Source organism: Lactuca virosa, chromosome 8, assembly GCF_052849685.1.
Source record: "Lactuca virosa cultivar CGN04683 chromosome 8, Lactuca_virosa_CGN04683_v6, whole genome shotgun sequence".
Classification (NCBI taxonomy): Eukaryota; Viridiplantae; Streptophyta; class Magnoliopsida; order Asterales; family Asteraceae; genus Lactuca; species Lactuca virosa.
Window position 1 is genome coordinate 86,958,207 of NC_136433.1, and position 16,949 is coordinate 86,975,155.

Below are 16,949 nucleotides of genomic sequence, written 5' to 3' on the forward strand. Positions count from 1 at the left end.
CAAGATAAGGCTTTTAAATAGGGTGCAAACCCTAAAGATTAGGGTTTCATCCAGACAGTCCTACTCGCCGAGTCGGGCTCCCGACTCGTCGAGTAGGTTACTTAAAACCCGCGTCCAAAGTCTAGTCTACTCGACGAGTTGGGCCTCCAACTCGCCAAGTCCCAGTATAAAACATACAATTATTTAAATTTAAAATACGTACCGAGAACCGAGTGTTACAATCCAATTTTCTTTATGTTTTGTTCTTTTGTGCAGTTTGGGTGATATTCTCCTAATAGTCTTAAAACAAATAGTTTGTATGAAATACCATTAATGGCTTGCCTAGCTAAAAGTCTCATTTTGTACCATTCCTATATTAAAATGGACCTATAAGGGCCGACTCCAATCTTTTCATCACTTCGAGGGTGCAATAATAAAGCTTTCCGTGCAACAAGCTTGTCATCTTGTCTGAACTTGTGATTAACATCCTACGTATATATGTTTTAATCATTAATATGATTCAAGAATAATGAAAAATGATATGTAAGAAAGAACACCTAAATTTATAAAAAAGTACGTAATCTTGTTAAAATAGTTTCAAAATCACTTGCAAATGCTATATATCTAAAAGTTAAAAGAAACCAATCAGACTGTAATTAACAGTTATCATCGGAAAAACACAAAACCTCAGTAAAAAAGATGCATACTCATTTAAATAACCAAAACATAATAAACAACTACAAGCATAGTTACATCTGATATACACAGATGATCGATAAGAACTAATTAATATAAACATTTCAATCAATAAAAAAAACATACCTGCTTAGATCCTCGAGATAAAAGAGGGGAACATGATGTTGCAAGAAGAGGAAGCGTAGGTGGCGCGAGATGAATAGAAACGAAATACCCATTACAAGGCTAATCAAATTTATAAATTATGTCTAGCAATCCACTCACCTTTTTGTTTGATTTGATCATCATATGTTGCCATAACAATGGAGGTGTAGTGGTGGTGACGGAGACTTACCAAATTCAAATCAATCATCTCGAAATCCAAAATCACTCAAGAAGATTCGAAAAAAAATGATAAAGAGTAAATTAAAGAAACTTTATTGATTTGTAGAAGCAGAATCGACGAGATGATTAGGGTTTAAAGAGGAAAAATACAGAAGAAAAGATGGAGGATTCTTATTTTTCGCGACGATTATGAATCAATAGAGATTTTTGGATATAACTTGTTTCCTAAATAAATCCCAATTAATCAGGGCTTTGCGTATTATACTCTGTCTAGTTTATAGCAACATCACGATAACAATATCCCTTTGAAGGGCATAGAGTTGTGGCCTATAGGGCGTCAATTAGAGTAAAATGGTAAATGGGGTAAATCACTTAAATTGGGAGATGCTGGAAAAATCACACGTGGCAAATATGGTACTCATTTATTAAGTAGGTAGATGTAAATAGATTTATTAAGTAGGTAGATTACTAGGATATGGGGTGTCGCAAAGTGTTTACCGACGGTATGTCTATGTGGCAACCATTGTTGGCGGTAAACACCGACCCTCAACTATTTATTTTACTTGCGGTGGTTTTTATAGGTATATTATCACCGCTCAAATGCAAAAGTTTTACTGTTGAAGTATTTCTCAATTTAAGTTTAGTCTGCATTATTACTTGTACTTTCACGCATTAAGAAAATACTCAAGAGTAGTAATAAATTGTTATAGTTTGGAAACAATTTTATAGACAAAAATATAACCACATCTTTATCATAGGTAAAGATCGGTAAAAAAATACAAATGTATCATAGGTAAAGATTGGTAAAAAAATGCAAATGTTTATATGACGCCTATATTCATGACATGTTTTTACCGTTGACAAACACATCACCACATCCTTTATCCTTAGGAAAAAAGAAAAAAAAGTAACGGCAAAATGTCATTTCATAACGTTAATTTTAATAAAAGAAAGAATTAATTGCAAAAATGGTCCCTGTGGTATGCAATTTTTTAGGGTTTTAGTCCAAACCACGAGTTTTTTGGTTTTGTGGTCCTTTTGAACTGGTTTGTTTGTGAGAATGGTCCATGTACTTAACACTCGTTAAAAAGAATCTGTTAACCTCCTCATGTGCCTTGCACGTGAGGGCTTTTCTGTCTTTTTACTTCTAGGGACCATTTTTTCATACGGAAAAATAAAACCTCCTTTATATATCATTTTCTATTCCCAGCTTCTTCCCCAACGAACCTTCTTCCCCAACGGCTATTTTCTTCCATTTCTTCTTCTTGACCTGCAATCGAACAATGGTGGTTTGTTTTTGTGGGAAGCTCGCTTTGGTGAAAACGTCTTCGACACCACTGGATCCCGGAAGGAGGTTTTATGCTTGCCCTACTAAGGATTCTGTTTGTGGGCTTATCGGGTAGGTTGACCCGCCTATGTGTGCTAGGAGTAAAACCATCATACTTGGTCTTCTAAGAAACATAAATACGTTGGAGGAAAGATGTAATGGGCTGGTAAGAAGTATCAACATGTTACAGGAATAGTGCAATGGACCTTTGAGCAGAAACAACATGTTGGAGGCAAAGTGATGCATTGAAGGATGAAGGTTTCAAGTTGAAGATGTATTTATGTGCAAGCTGGTTTATGTTTGTGATTGTTATCTTTAGTATTTGGTCTATGTAAGGGATAGTGTTAGACAAATGTGGGGGTTTTTGTTGATCAAGTGATGCAGGGTAAAAATGGTATAATTTTGTTGTAAGTTGACTTCATCATGTTTGTAATGAATTCTAATGTTGTTAATGATATAAATGATATTCAAGTGTGAAAATGTGTATCAATAGTCAAATATAAGCACATAAATAGAAACAAAATGTAACAAAAGTACATTACCAAAATACGTGTCATAAATTGACCAAAAATGCACATTTCATTAACCACATGAGTGGAACCAAAAACAATTACAAAATTAAGCATACAAGTGTCTGTGCACCATACATAACCACATCATCAAACCATAAGTAAAGTTTTCAAAAACAAACAGCTTATAACAACAAGCAACTAAATAGTCATTACACCACAACAAACAACCAAAATCACGTCTTGGATTGATTCCCACCTTGCCCTTTACAGGTCCTAGAGTTGTGTCCCTTATTCTTGCATTTGCTACAAGTAACATTGATATGTGTTCCTTGATAACTTCTGCACTCCATCATTTGTTGGCCCTTGGGAATCTTCTCCTTGCATCTCATTGACTCCATCACCTTGACTTGCCTTCTGCCTTTTTCTTAATCTTTCACCCTCACTTTGTCTTCTTTTTTTCTTAGGCCTTCCCACCTGAGTGTGATGTGGAGGGGGGATTAGCTTTGTTGGAAAATTACTTTTAGGACACATGGGTCTCCCTTTAATTGGTTCCACCTTAAATGAATAAGCTTTTTGCCATGTCTCTAGCCAATACACCTTGTGTACCCACTTATAAATGTCAAGCTCAGCCTCAGGGTCTTTTCTCATTTCATTCAGAGTTGCAATTGCATGCCTGCAAGGTATTCCCATTAATTCCCACTTTCTTCAAGTGCAGGTTTGGTTCCTAACATCCACCACATGCTGATCTTGCAATGCTCCAATGACTTGATACTTGTTTGCCCCATTCCACCTAACAATATATTGTGAAGCACCTTTTTTCCTTGCATCTAGGATGTCTGTTGCTGTAGGTGTTAGTGGACCTTTAGCCTTCTTCATTGCCTTCATGACATTGCATATCCTCTTCGTTAGATACTCCCTAACGAACTCTAAACATGAAATTACAGGTTTGTCCCTGCCTTTCTCTATCCTCCCATTAAACACTTCACATATGTTAGAAATCAACACATCAGAAACAGCTCTTCCTGCACATTACAATAACATACAATCAATGCTGATAAATAACTGAAACACATAATCATTACCATATGCAAACATATACAATTACCTGAGAAATGATTCCTTGCCCAATGTACAGGAGGAATCTGCTTCAACCATTGACATGCCTCCTTATCATACTCACTAAACTCCTTCATCAAATACTCAAACTCAGGAATGGTGGTTGCTGATGCACACCTCCATAAATGGTCCATGTATTTAGTTTGCCCCCACTTCTTTCTCATATTGTCATGAATATGTCTAATACAATATCTATGCTCAGCATTGGGAAACAATTGATCAACTGCAATTTGTAATCCATACATGACTCAACATACAATAATTAGAATTAATTTCTTGGTAAAAATACACAATCTAAATGATCAATTGATGAACTGCAATTTACCTTTTTTCCTGTCACTTATGAAAGTATAGTTTGAGTTGCTCCCAAGCTCCAAGTCATCCCCAAGGTTTTCTAAAAACCACTTCCAACTAGTTGTGTTTTCAGCTCAACAATTGCATAGGCCAAGGGATAAATTCCATTGTTGGAATCTAGACCAACTGCTGTAAGAACCTGACCAGGGAATGGGCCTTTCATGAAGGCACCATCCAAACCTACTAAGTCTCTAAGACATGCCTTGAAACCTTTTTTCAGTGGACCCAAGCATACATAAATCCTTCTAAACCGCCTTGTTGGGGATGCAGGGTTGCCATTAGGACACACATCTATTTTGACTGTTGTGTCTGGGTTTGTAGCTTGAAGTTCAAGAGCATATTCCCTCAACAATTCAAACTGTTTTGTGTAGTCCCCAGTTACATGCTTTCTTGTCATATCTTTTGCCCTAAACACCTTATCCATCGAAATACCCACCTGGTAGGTCTTTTGAAAGTGATTCTTGTATGGCTCTCAAAGGAATCTTCGGATCTGCCTCAACTTGATCTATGATTTTCTTGCATATTAAAGAAGCAGTACAAGCTCTGAGTTTTCTTGTTTGTAAACATGTATGAGTTTGGTTTAAGGTCCTCATAAACTAGTCAGATTCGTGGTTTGACCTAGATGCATGTATATACCAACCACATGTTTCTTTTTGTGTCTTTACTTCTTTGCCCTTGCTTTTTGAAGTGGTAGGTTGAGTCCCCACTTGACCTTTATTGATGACAGGTACAACTCCTCTGCACTGTGCCCTAAGCCTTTGATTGTCATTTTTTTAAAGAATAGATTCCTTCTTGTTTCTAGTGCATACACATCAATTAACTCCTTTAATTCTTTTTTTACTTTTAAACTTTTGTCCCACTGAGAATGACTGTATATGTAATGACCCAAGGATGCACCTTTTTTATTTTCCCAAATTTTTTATAAGAGCTCTTCTTTCTCTGTCTTGGTCTGATCCTTCATCTAATGATTCGAACTCCTCATTGTTGATCACTTCCATATCTTCAGGTTCATGACCATCATTAATACATGCTCCTTCAACATCACTTTCAATATTTAGACAAAAGTCTTCCATGTCCACATCAACATCTTCTATATTGTTCTCCTCATCCATTATGTCATCCACTTTATCTTCATTTTCTGATTGTTTCCCATCCTGATCATCACCTTCATCCTTTTCATACTCTTCATCACTCTCTTCAGATTCATCATCCCCTTCATACTCTTCAACATCCTCATCACTTCCAAGTAAATTTTCCATAAGGTTATCAAAAAGCTCATTATGTTGTTCATCATCATTCATCATTAACAGGTGGGGTGTTGTAGCATCCTTCAATATGGTCGTTATCCTGAACCCCAATCATCTCATCCCCTACATTAGCGATATTTGAAGTAAATGGCTTGTAGCATCCTTCAACAACAATTGCAGCCTCCTGAACGTCCTTAACACCCTCATTAGTGTTTTCTTTCTCTTTTAAGTCATCAATATTCTCTAAATTAAGCCTCTTGCTACAAGAACCTTCCTCTCTTTTTGAATTCCCAACTCTACCCCTTCTATACTCTGGTGAGAATGCATCACTTTTACTCCCAAAAAGAATCAAAGACATGTACTCACCAATTGGCTCATCATTGACATGGTTCATATTTCTCAATGGAGATTCTACTTGAACTTCAGCCTCATATTCAGCCCCTTGATCATCATTTTCTGGTCATTCCTCAATGACAACTTTACCCTTTGCATTTGGAGACATGAAGTAAGTGAGTAGATTTGTCTTCCCATGTTCTGTGTACACCTCAATCAACTTGTTCGAATAAATTTAGAAAGATTGATAACATCCTGATCATTCCCTAAAGCTCTAAGACCAAATTAAAAGTCACCATTGGGTATCCTGAAATGGTAGTATATCACTAGGGATTCATCAGTCAATTCAATCATCTGTGGGTCTGGGTAACCTAGGTCAAGCATTATGGCATCAAGTTCATGTACAGAAAACTCATCTATGTCCACATAATCAACATAACGCACTTCACCTCCAGTATATTTTATATCAGGTAACTTAGTAAACTTCTCACCATGATGAAACTTAATACTAAACCATGTGGGTGCACCCGCTACAAGTCAAAATTGTACATGATAACAAAGTCAAAATTTGGCGGATTTTAGTATAAATCAAGGGTAAAATGAAAAATAGGAATGTTTAAGAAAATAGAGCAACTTACCATATACGGATGATACGTCGACAACTTCATTTTTTGGTCTGATCTGCCACATTACGTGCACCATTTCGACTTTAACGTATGACCTTGTCTTCTTTTGCTTCGATTAGGTTCTTTGGATAACGAAGGATGTTTTTTTGCAGGTTTAATGGAGCAAAATGAAGAAGGAGGGAGGTGGGGAGTTGATGGGTGTTTGGGATTGTAAATGAGGGATAAAAGGTAGAAGGAAGCGTTGACATTCGTATGCAAAAATGGTCCCTATAAGTAAAAAGACAGAAATACCCTCACGTGCAAGGCACATGAAGGGGTTAACAGATTCTTTTTAACGGGTGTTAAGTACAGGGACCATTCTCACAAATAAACCAGTCCAAAAGGACCACAAAACCAAAAAACTCGTGGTTTGGACCAAAACCCAAAAAAAAAATATATACCACAGGATCATTTTTGCAATTTTGTCTAAAAGAAATAAAAAGGTTATTTCTAGAAAAAAAGGAAAAAGAACGGTAGCTGCAAAGCTGCTGCTGGGATCGACGGAGCTAGCAGCGCCGCCGTGGTTGGTAACGATGGTGGCCACAGATGGCAGTGGTTGCGGCACCTGGCTACGGCAATGGCCGGAAGAGGTCAGTGGGTGGCCGGAAAGATCAGAAACGAGCATTAACTCTCCATGCAATTTCAGTTTTGAAACCAAATTGTGAAGGTAACGTCTAAACCCTAGTAAAGATTGTGAAATTGTTGGAGTTTTTGTGATGCATTCACAGATTGTTAAGGATTTGTAGCTTAAAACCTCACTATAAACTTGAATTAGTTATTGGAAGAAATATAAAGACATTGACTTAAATATTTAGATGAAAGTTGAGTTGAGATTGTGTTTAGTAACCTAATTTTGTCAATTCTAGGTTAAATTGGGAAGTGGTGATTAAGGCGAATTAGATTATGTTTATTAATAAAATTGAGAATATTATATATATGCTAAAATTATGGAATGATGATTCATGTAAAAAATCAACCAAATGAGAACTGGAACAATGTTTGGATCAAAATATGGAGGGGCTGTACGACCTTCAAACATATTAATATTAGATATTGATGACTATTGTTGAAGGGGATCAAGGCATACTTGTTGAGTATTTTATAAACTGATATATAATTAATTAATTAATATTGATGTTACATATTACTTATATATACATCCTGATTACTAGACAATTGATGACTATTGACAGAAAAAGAAAAGAACTTAACGAAATTATTTTGTCGACTTCAATTCAAGAATGATCTAATCTCTCCTCCAATATCTCTACATGTAGTCACACTGGTAACTTTATTGCTGTGTAACTAACCTATGAGCTACATTCTAAACAGCTTCGGTTGACTTTTGACTCCATCTTTGACTTCTGTTTGACCTCTTTGACTAATTTGTTTTCTTTTCTTCTGGTATATGTATATATAGTAGAGGATTGTTAACAACAACCAATGTGTTATTGAATTGTAGAATACTATCCAAAGGATATTGATAAGCTCCAAGAATTCAGATTAATTTGTGCTGCCCTTTTTTGTGATTAATGAGCTCCTAGTTTTCTAAGGGTAATTTAGTAATTTTTACTTACTTTGCAGTCCTTATTAGAGGTGGGACAAAGTTAGTGGGGATAGCACCTTGATCGGTTATGCTGTTATTCCATTTTGTCCTTTTCTTTAGTAATAGTATATATAGTGGTTAGTAGTATGAGAAAGGTATCAGAGAAATATTTTTGTTATGAACATGGAGAAAGAGGTCAAACAGAAGTTTTAGGAACTTGTGTTAAGTTTGAATATGAATATTATAATAATCATTATATGGTTAATTCTGCCTTATTAGAGGTGTTAAGTTTGTTATGAACATGGAAAGATTTCTGTCTCTAATGCGGTTTATGAATAAATCTGTGTTAACTTTTAAGAACTTTTTTACATAATTGTATGAAAATTACATAAATGGTCCCTGTGCTTTTGCCAAATTTGCATGTATGTAATTTTTTCAAATTTTGCCAAATTTGCATGTATGTAATTTGTTCATACAATTATGTAAAAAAGTTCTTAAAACTTAACACAACTTTATTCATGTATCGTCCCTAACTTCTTTTTCTTGACGAGGATGGTCCCTATGGTTTCAATTTCTGGCATGGTTGGTCCCTGACCCATGTAAAAGGAATTTTATACCCTTTCTGTTATACTTTATCTTTTTCTTTTTGGTTAATTACAATTTATATTAGAACTAAAAACACACACTAGATCACTTTGTTGAAAACACACACACAGACACACACATCTCTGCAACTAAACACACACACACAAAGCTCATTAGCAATGGCAGTGGAGGATGCAGTTGAATAACTGTATCATATATTCATATGAATACTGTATACATAGTTTGAAAATGAGCTTTTTATTTCAACACTCTGCAATATAAGAGCCAAATATCCATTCCAGAAATATATGAGTACATCATAAATACCTTTCCCTAACACAATAATGAAGGAAAACATATCAGTTCTCATTCTATGCCATTTTGTTTCACTAAGATAAGGGCCAATAGAAATGAAATAGTAAGCAAATTTTATCACATTGTAACCTACATTTATTTCTGTGTGCAATCTGCTCACTAATGGCCTTTGAAAATTTCTTCATTTTGACAAATTTTAGCTATCCAAAACATTCTCATTTTGTTGGTTCTTATTTATAACTATATCTATTTTGGTTGAACCTACAGAAAAAAAAAAGATTTTATATATGTATTCATTATCTGTTGACGTAATGATGCTTTCCTTGTTTCTTTAATTTTAGTTTTGTCTTAGTCCACCCTTTTTTTATTATTGTTTTTTTGAGGTTTTTATGTATAGATAATGACTAACCTTGCCCTTTACTTTATTCATTTTGTTTCTTTAGGTCATTGAAGATGCAAGCAACATTATCCTCCAAACCATGTTGGTTACAGGTCTGTTTTTTCTGACTCAAGTGGATGAGTTTCTCTATCTGAACCTCACAATGTTAAAAAAAAAAAACACAATGTCCACTGTACACCACGCTTGAATAAATAATAAAACAAACCAAATAAACAAACATTTGTAACTTGTAAATTTTCTGTGACAAATTAAAGTTTTTATTTTCATGCACACGACACACGCCACAAGCTGCAATCTCAAGTTTTGTACCCTTCTCCAGCATAATGTTACAAACACCCTAAAAAAATCAAAAATAAAAATGTAAACCCTTCCTAAGACATCACCTGACAAGGAATATAAAAATCACGTGGCATGACTCTGCCTGAACCTTGTAATTTAAAAAATCACAGTGTTTTCTTATATAACATGTTTGACCCACTTGACACATGCATCAACCTTGTTACATCAAATAATAAAACTTAAGTTTTGTAAATTGTTAAAAATCAAAATTAAGTTTATAGTTTACAAGAATTTATAAACTATCTTTGATTTATCGAACACGTAAATGCTTATTTGTCAATACTTATTTGATTCATATTGTTAAAGACTTGTGACCAAGTAATTATATGTGCTATGGGGAATATACTTGGACCAAAACCACTTATTTTTTTATCAAGAGAAAATTAAAAATGAACCAGGACCAAAAGAATAGAATTTTGTGGATGCAAATTAAACATCGATTTCCATGTCTATTATGTGTGTCCTTAGTTTGACTTTCCAAGTCTTCCATGACAACAAATTGTTTGATCACATGCATGGGCTACTTAGTCATCACATTTTCTTAGACAGTTGAATACTGTCCATAGTTTTGTAACTTTGTTGTGATAAATTAAAATTATTATTTTCATATAGTAAAATAAGACATGAAATAACAAAATGAGACTAATAACCAAACTGAATGTTGCATGTGATTTAAGGAGGCTAAGGCCTCATATGTCATATGTGAGGTCTACCATGAGACTATATGTGAATATCTTGATTAGTAATCTTGAACATTTTTTTAGAGTAATTTACAGAAATGGCCCCTGTGATTTGATTTTATTTTATTTTGGTTATGTTATGGTCCTTAACAAACATGAATGACTAAATTGCCCCTAACATATTTTTTTAAATTACAAGTCACCAAAAACGCATCTGAATGCTCCAAATATGCCACCTGAAACAATTGAGTGTAGCTCATAACGAGCTGTTGGATTATATATTTCTCTTTTTTTCTTCTAATTTTTTCGATCTATGTGTTCTTTCTTCTATGAAATCCGCTTTTTTTTGGATGCATTTTGTATATATTTCGATGTTGTTCTTCGATTAGATATAGACAGCGTAGGGGACTCATCTGTAATTCCTAATTTTTAACTTCATTGTACTTGTTTTTTTATCTAACTTCTTACCCCATAAGCAATTACGATTCAACAGTTTATACATATAATGGCATCTTTTGCTTCCTCAATAGTAGCGAATTTGTACTCAAACGTGTCTTGTAAAGATCTTAATGCTTTTCACAAGATGAATTTAATTGTATGAATTTAACAATTCTCTTTCAAAAGATGAATCAAATAATTTCAGATGTCAAAAACAACCTTGAATTCTTTTAGAAAAACACAGAAATTTTAAAGCAACAAGAATATGGGAAAATGTAATTGGAATATCGGAAGCCTCCTGATGTTATTAACAGATGCAAACACATCTTAACGTTTTTTTGCCACCAGAGGTTAACCGATGGAATCTTGATTTCAAAGTACAAAGTCCAAAAGCTTACCTTGAAGGCTTGAACATGGGTAATAGATTCAATTATGGATAAATTCTGTTCTTCCCTTTCTGAACTAAATTCGTGATTTTTCTTCACGAAAATCATTTGATTTTGGAATAACTAACGGATTAGCAAATGGGTGTTGTTTTACAAGAAGCAATCGATCATTACAAGGCCCTGATGACCCAACATAATGAAGAACGAGGTAAGCATTGTATATTAGTTCTTGTAAAAAAGGCATGGTTGCTGTTTTGTTAATCCAACCATGGAATTTAATTCAGTGAACAGATTTTCAGAGAGAGTCTTGACCTCTCCAAAGTCAACGGTAGTTTGTAATCACATCTTTTTGTTTCAATCATTCAGCAGATGGTCTCTAAATTCTTGCAATTCAACCCTAGTTCTCATCAGGCTCTCGTACATACCACAGTTCAATAAAATAATAAAATAAGACAAATTAACAAACTGAATGCTGCATGTGATACCAGTAGTGTCAAAAAATAATAATAAAATTAATACGTGAACTTTGGGGGTTAATTTCTTGTCTTCAAAGTCTACCATGGAACTTTATGCATGTGAACATCTTGACTTGATTAGTAATCTTGAACATTTTTATAGAGTAAATTACAGAAATGGCCCCTGTGATTATGTGGTTTTTTTTTAATCAAGTACGGTTTATTCAGTTGTAATGCTAACCATCTTTGTGATTTGATTTTAATTTTGTTATGGTCCCTAACAAACGGTAAATGATTAAAATTCCCATGACATATTATTAATTTTTTTTTTTTTTTTAGTTTTTAAAAATGAGTAGGCCAAATTCTCCACTGAGTTGGTGATACACATTCTCCATTGAGTTGGTGGATACACATTCTCCATTGTCTTCCAATAATGCAACAAGTTAATCTTCATTAATTTATGGCTTTATAAATGTACTAGTTACTTCATCATAATAACCCATCACTTCATCATCACAACCCATCTTTCTACTTCAACTTTCCTCTAAACTAAAACTAAGTTAGGGCTGATAATTAATGGGGAATTGGAGTGGTTTGGGGCTCCATCTCATTTTCATATGTGTTTTTTTGTTTGCATCCACATATACTTGTTTGGGGGTTGGAAATGTTAGTGTCATTTGCTCTGAGCAAGAGCGACTTGCTCTTCTCAACTTCAAACAGAGTGTCCAAGATGATTACGGAATGTTGTCATCATGGGTTGGAAATGACTGTTGCCTGTGGGGAGGAATCCAGTGTGATGGTGTCACTGGGAATGTTCAACACCTTCATCTCAGAGGAGATTACTACAACTACTGCTACATAACTGCTAATAAGGTGAGCTCTTCTTTGGCAGAGTTGAGGGATCTCAAATACCTGGACTTGAGTGGGAATCTTTTTCAAAAAAGCCAGATCCCTGATTTCATTGGATCCTTGAAACAGCTGAGCTACCTTAATCTCTCTGATGCTGAATTTTCAGGTATTATTCCTCACATTGGAAATCTTTCTAATTTAAAGGTTCTTGATCTCAGTTTAAACTTTAAGCTGAAGGCTGATGACATGGCATGGGCTTTTGGGCTTTCATCACTCGAGCTTCTTGACTTGAGTTCAGTGGATCTTAGTGGAGCACAGAACTGGGACATGATGCTTCACATGATTCCCTCCTTAAAAGAGTTAAGTTTGTCACATTGTAGTCTTTCCAATGTTAATCTTGGTGCTTTTCTTAATTCGAGTAGAGTACTTCCCAACATCAAACACCTCGATCTTGGCTTCAATTCTTTCAAAGGTCCACTCACTGGCATTTTCCAAAACATGTCATCCCTAACATTCCTAGATCTTTCTTGGTTTGATCTTAGATTGGCATGGAACTTTCCAAATCTACTAAGCATGATCCCTTCTTTATCAGAGCTGCATCTGTCAGGTTGTAGGCTCGATAAGACACATCTATCTTCCCCTCGTCTTAATTTCACTACACTTTCTAACATCCAACACCTCGATCTTAGCCATAATCCACTTGGAGGCATATTTCCATCTTTTTTGACAAACATGAGCTCCCTAGAAGTCCTTGACCTTTCAAATACCATGCTGAATTCATCACTTCCTTTTATGCCTAAACTTCTAGAGCTTCATCTTTCTGGTAACGAGTTAAAACAGATTGAGGATGTTGGAATCTGGAGACAGTGCCACCTGAAACAATTGCGTGTGGAAGATAATGAGTTTGGTATGGAAATGTTCGACTCACCAAAAAACGCATCAGAATGCTCCCAATATGCTTTGGAGTTGCTGGAATTAAGTCATAGTTTAAATGGTAGAATTCCAGAAACACTTGGAAGACTTGCGAATTTAAGATACATTGATCTATCAGAGAATAGACTGACTGGTTCAATCCCTGAATCTCTAAGAGCATTAAGATTTTTAGAAGTACTATATCTATCTTATAACCAGTTGACTGGTCCCATTCCAGAATTCCTTGGGAATCTTACCCAACTCGTCCTTTTTTCTAACCAGTTGAATGGTTCAATTCCAGAATCCTTTGGAAAGTTAGCAGCTTTAACATATTTGGATCTAGGATCTAATTTGTTAAATGGGACTATTCCTGTTTCAATTGGGCAACTTACCAAACTTCGTTATCTCTGTTTCTTCAACAATTCTTTAGAAGGAGCAGTTGTTGAAGCCCATTTGGCTAACCTTTCGATGTTGGAGCACTTGGATACTTATTCTAACACTAAGTTGACATTCAATGTTTCACGTGACTGGATACCGCCATTCCAGTTGATATATCTTGATCTCGGTTCTTGCAATATCAGTAATGGATTTCCACAATGGCTTCGAAATCAAAGGAAACTTCAGAGGTTAGTGTTGTCAAATGCTACACTTTCGGGACCTCTGCCCCCATGGTTAAGGAAGATGCCTATCATTCCTTATTTAGATTTTTCTCACAACAAACTCAGCGGACCTTTGACAAACCTTCCCAATGGTGGAAATGATGATCCCCTTCAATACCCTATATTACGTCTGGAATATAACCTTTTCAATGGGTCAATTCCAAGGTCATTGTGAAGAAGGAAATATTTGCGAGTACTTCATCTTTCGAAAAATATGTTAAGTGGGAAAATTCCCAAGTGTGTGGGGAATCTGCAGAGTTTGACTACCATGATATTAAGCTCAAATCGGCTCTCTGGTGTCATTCCGAGTTCAATTGCAGCTCTTCATTCAGCATTATTTTGGTTAACGTTGAGCGACAATAAGTTTATTGGTGAACTTCCACGAGAATTGGGGAATCTACAAGGTTTACAACTCTTAGATTTGGGTGATAACAAGTTCTCTGGAAATATACCAAAATGGATTGGAGAAAAACTAACATTTTTGGTAGTTTTGAGGTTACACAAAAATAACTTCACCGGTAGAATTCCTCGCTCTCTATGCAAAGCTTCAAATCTTCAAATTTTGGATCTTGCATACAACAACTTAACGAGAACCATCCCTCGTTGTGTAGGAAAGTTAAATGGCATGATTGAGAGCCGCTCAATGCTTGAGAAGACTTTCGATATCGATTATGATAAGAATGTGATTCAGGGCATGAAAGGCGTTGATCTTGAATATACAATAACTTGGGGTATGGTTTATAACATGGACCTTTCAAGCAATAAACTTTTCGGAGAAATACCAGTCGAGCTAACTGCACTTAACATGTTGGTGGGTCTCAATCTGTCTAATAATCATCCGAGTGGGCGTATTCCAGACAGCATTGGAAACATGGTGAAGTTGGAAACTCTTGATTTCTCAAAAAACGAGTTGAGCGGGAAGATCCCTTCAGGCATGGCAGCTTTGAACTTTTTGAGCCATTTGAATTTGTCACACAACAACTTGTCGGGACAAATTCCAACAGGAAATCAACTGCAAACTCTTATTGATCCATCAATATATGCTGGGAACAAACATCTATGTGGACCTCCATTGCCAAACACTTGCTCAAATCATAAAGATCCAACAATAACAACAAGAAGCAAGAAGAAACACAAAGCAACTGATGAGTGGATGAAGGTATGGTTGTTTTACGGGGACATCATGAGTGGTTTTGCAACTGGGTTTTTGGGTGTTATTGGAGTTCTGTTGTTCAAGAAGCAGTGGAGACAGAACGTTTTAAGGTTTGCTGAGAAAACCATGGACAAGATAAATGTTGCAGTTGTGCCTAGAGTTGCCAAAATTAAGAGAGGAAGAGAAATGCTAAATAGCTTATTATAATGTAATACTATTTGTATTTTGAATTTGTATGACTTTTGTAATATGCGTGTTGTTTACAGGTGCCAAATGACAAAATTTATACTGGATTGGGTATTTATACATGATCAAGTTGTAGATTAGATTACTATGGATTTGAGTAGTAGGATTTTTTTTTCTTTTTAATTAATTCTGCTCTTGCTTTCGACCTTCTACTGCTGCTGCCCCTGAGTCCTGACATGCTGTTGCCTTCATTGCTTTCATCTACATTGGTCCAACTAAGTAAGAACCAGGTAATCGACTCATTATTTATTTCTTCATTGATAAATTTTCTAGTTTTCCATGTAAGAAAGAGGATGTTTGGTTGTAAGGTGGAATTTTTTTTTTGTTGGATTTGGTATTTGGATAAGATTATGGTTTGCTCGTATCCATCTTCTTGGTTGATTATTTGGTTCTACTGCTCTGATGAGTCTGCATAAAAGTTATGAGATTAGATTAGGTTAACCAGTATTGTACATATTCATCATCTTTCGAGGCATGATCTGAGTTACTTTTGAATGCTACTCCTTTGATTATCCTTCTTCCCTGTAAGCAATTTCTGTTCAAAATTTTACACAGACGTCAATTGCTTCTTCAATAGTAGCGAATGTGTACTGTCTGGTAAAGATCTTAATGCTTCGCTCACAACTGGTTTCCAAGAATTAATATTAGTTATGATAAGAATGTTATTCAAGGCATGAAAGGTGTTGATCTTGATTATGGGAGAACTTGGTATATGGTTTTTAACATGGACATTTCTAGCAATAAACTTGTGGAGAAATACAGTTGAGCTAACTAGTACTTTCCATCTTGGTGGGTCTCAATTTATCTAAACGAGCATCCCTGTAATGTATATAATCAGGGGGGGAGCCAGGAATTAAGAATAAAGGGGGCTTACATTAGATTGTAATAATAGGCATGTTAGTAATTTGTTGGTTGTTATCTTTAATTTAAGCACATGGGAAAGGTTGACATTTTTTTAGTGTCAATGTAAGCAAGTTAATGTATCCCATTTAAATAACGTATCTAAATAGTAATATGTATGCGAACCATACTGTATCCCGGAAATTGTTCAAATACGGAAAAATAGATATTTTGCACAGTAGATTATGGTTTATATAATTATTGATGGGTTTTATACAAAAGAACATCCTATGTGCTCATGCAAACCCTAATGCTTGGATCTAGGTTTCTCTATTGTACATGCAATTCATCCAAGACTCAAGAACCCTAATCTAGCATATGCATTTCGAAATTATCACATAAGAGTAGATCTATATGATTACCTCTTCTTCAATGGCTTGAATCTTCTTGTCTTTGGAGCTTAGAGTCACAAATGTCACTCCTCTAATGGCTTACAAACACCACAAGCAAGAGAATGACTTATGAGAGAGAGGAGGAGCACCAAAAACGACCTAGGGTTCTTTCAAGAGAGTTCACCACGTTTTTGGGGCCTT

At 35.3% G+C, this 16,949-nt stretch overlaps 3 protein-coding genes across 3 annotated transcripts; 2 read left to right on the forward strand and 1 right to left on the reverse strand.

The window, feature by feature from the left end:
- Positions 1-3,141: 3,141 nt before the first annotated feature.
- Positions 3,142-4,732, reverse strand: LOC145130587 (uncharacterized). The gene is made up of 4 exons (XM_079065362.1): positions 4,357-4,732; positions 3,944-4,177; positions 3,611-3,860; positions 3,142-3,511 (listed from the first exon to the last, which is right to left on the reverse strand). Exons 1-4 carry the CDS (start codon positions 4,730-4,732, stop codon positions 3,142-3,144), a joined length of 1,230 nt encoding a protein of 409 aa, XP_078921488.1.
- Positions 4,733-7,020: 2,288 nt separating this feature from the next.
- LOC145134468 (receptor-like protein EIX1) lies at positions 7,021-14,292 on the forward strand. Its single transcript, XM_079069307.1, has 2 exons — positions 7,021-7,220; positions 9,443-14,292. The coding sequence occupies exon 2, from the start codon at positions 12,274-12,276 to the stop codon at positions 14,290-14,292; it is 2,019 nt and encodes a 672-aa protein (XP_078925433.1). The 5' UTR covers positions 7,021-7,220; positions 9,443-12,273.
- LOC145134469 (uncharacterized) lies at positions 14,289-15,555 on the forward strand. Its single transcript, XM_079069308.1, has one exon. The coding sequence runs from the start codon at positions 14,332-14,334 to the stop codon at positions 15,475-15,477; it is 1,146 nt and encodes a 381-aa protein (XP_078925434.1). The 5' UTR covers positions 14,289-14,331; the 3' UTR covers positions 15,478-15,555.
- Positions 15,556-16,949: the final 1,394 nt, after the last annotated feature.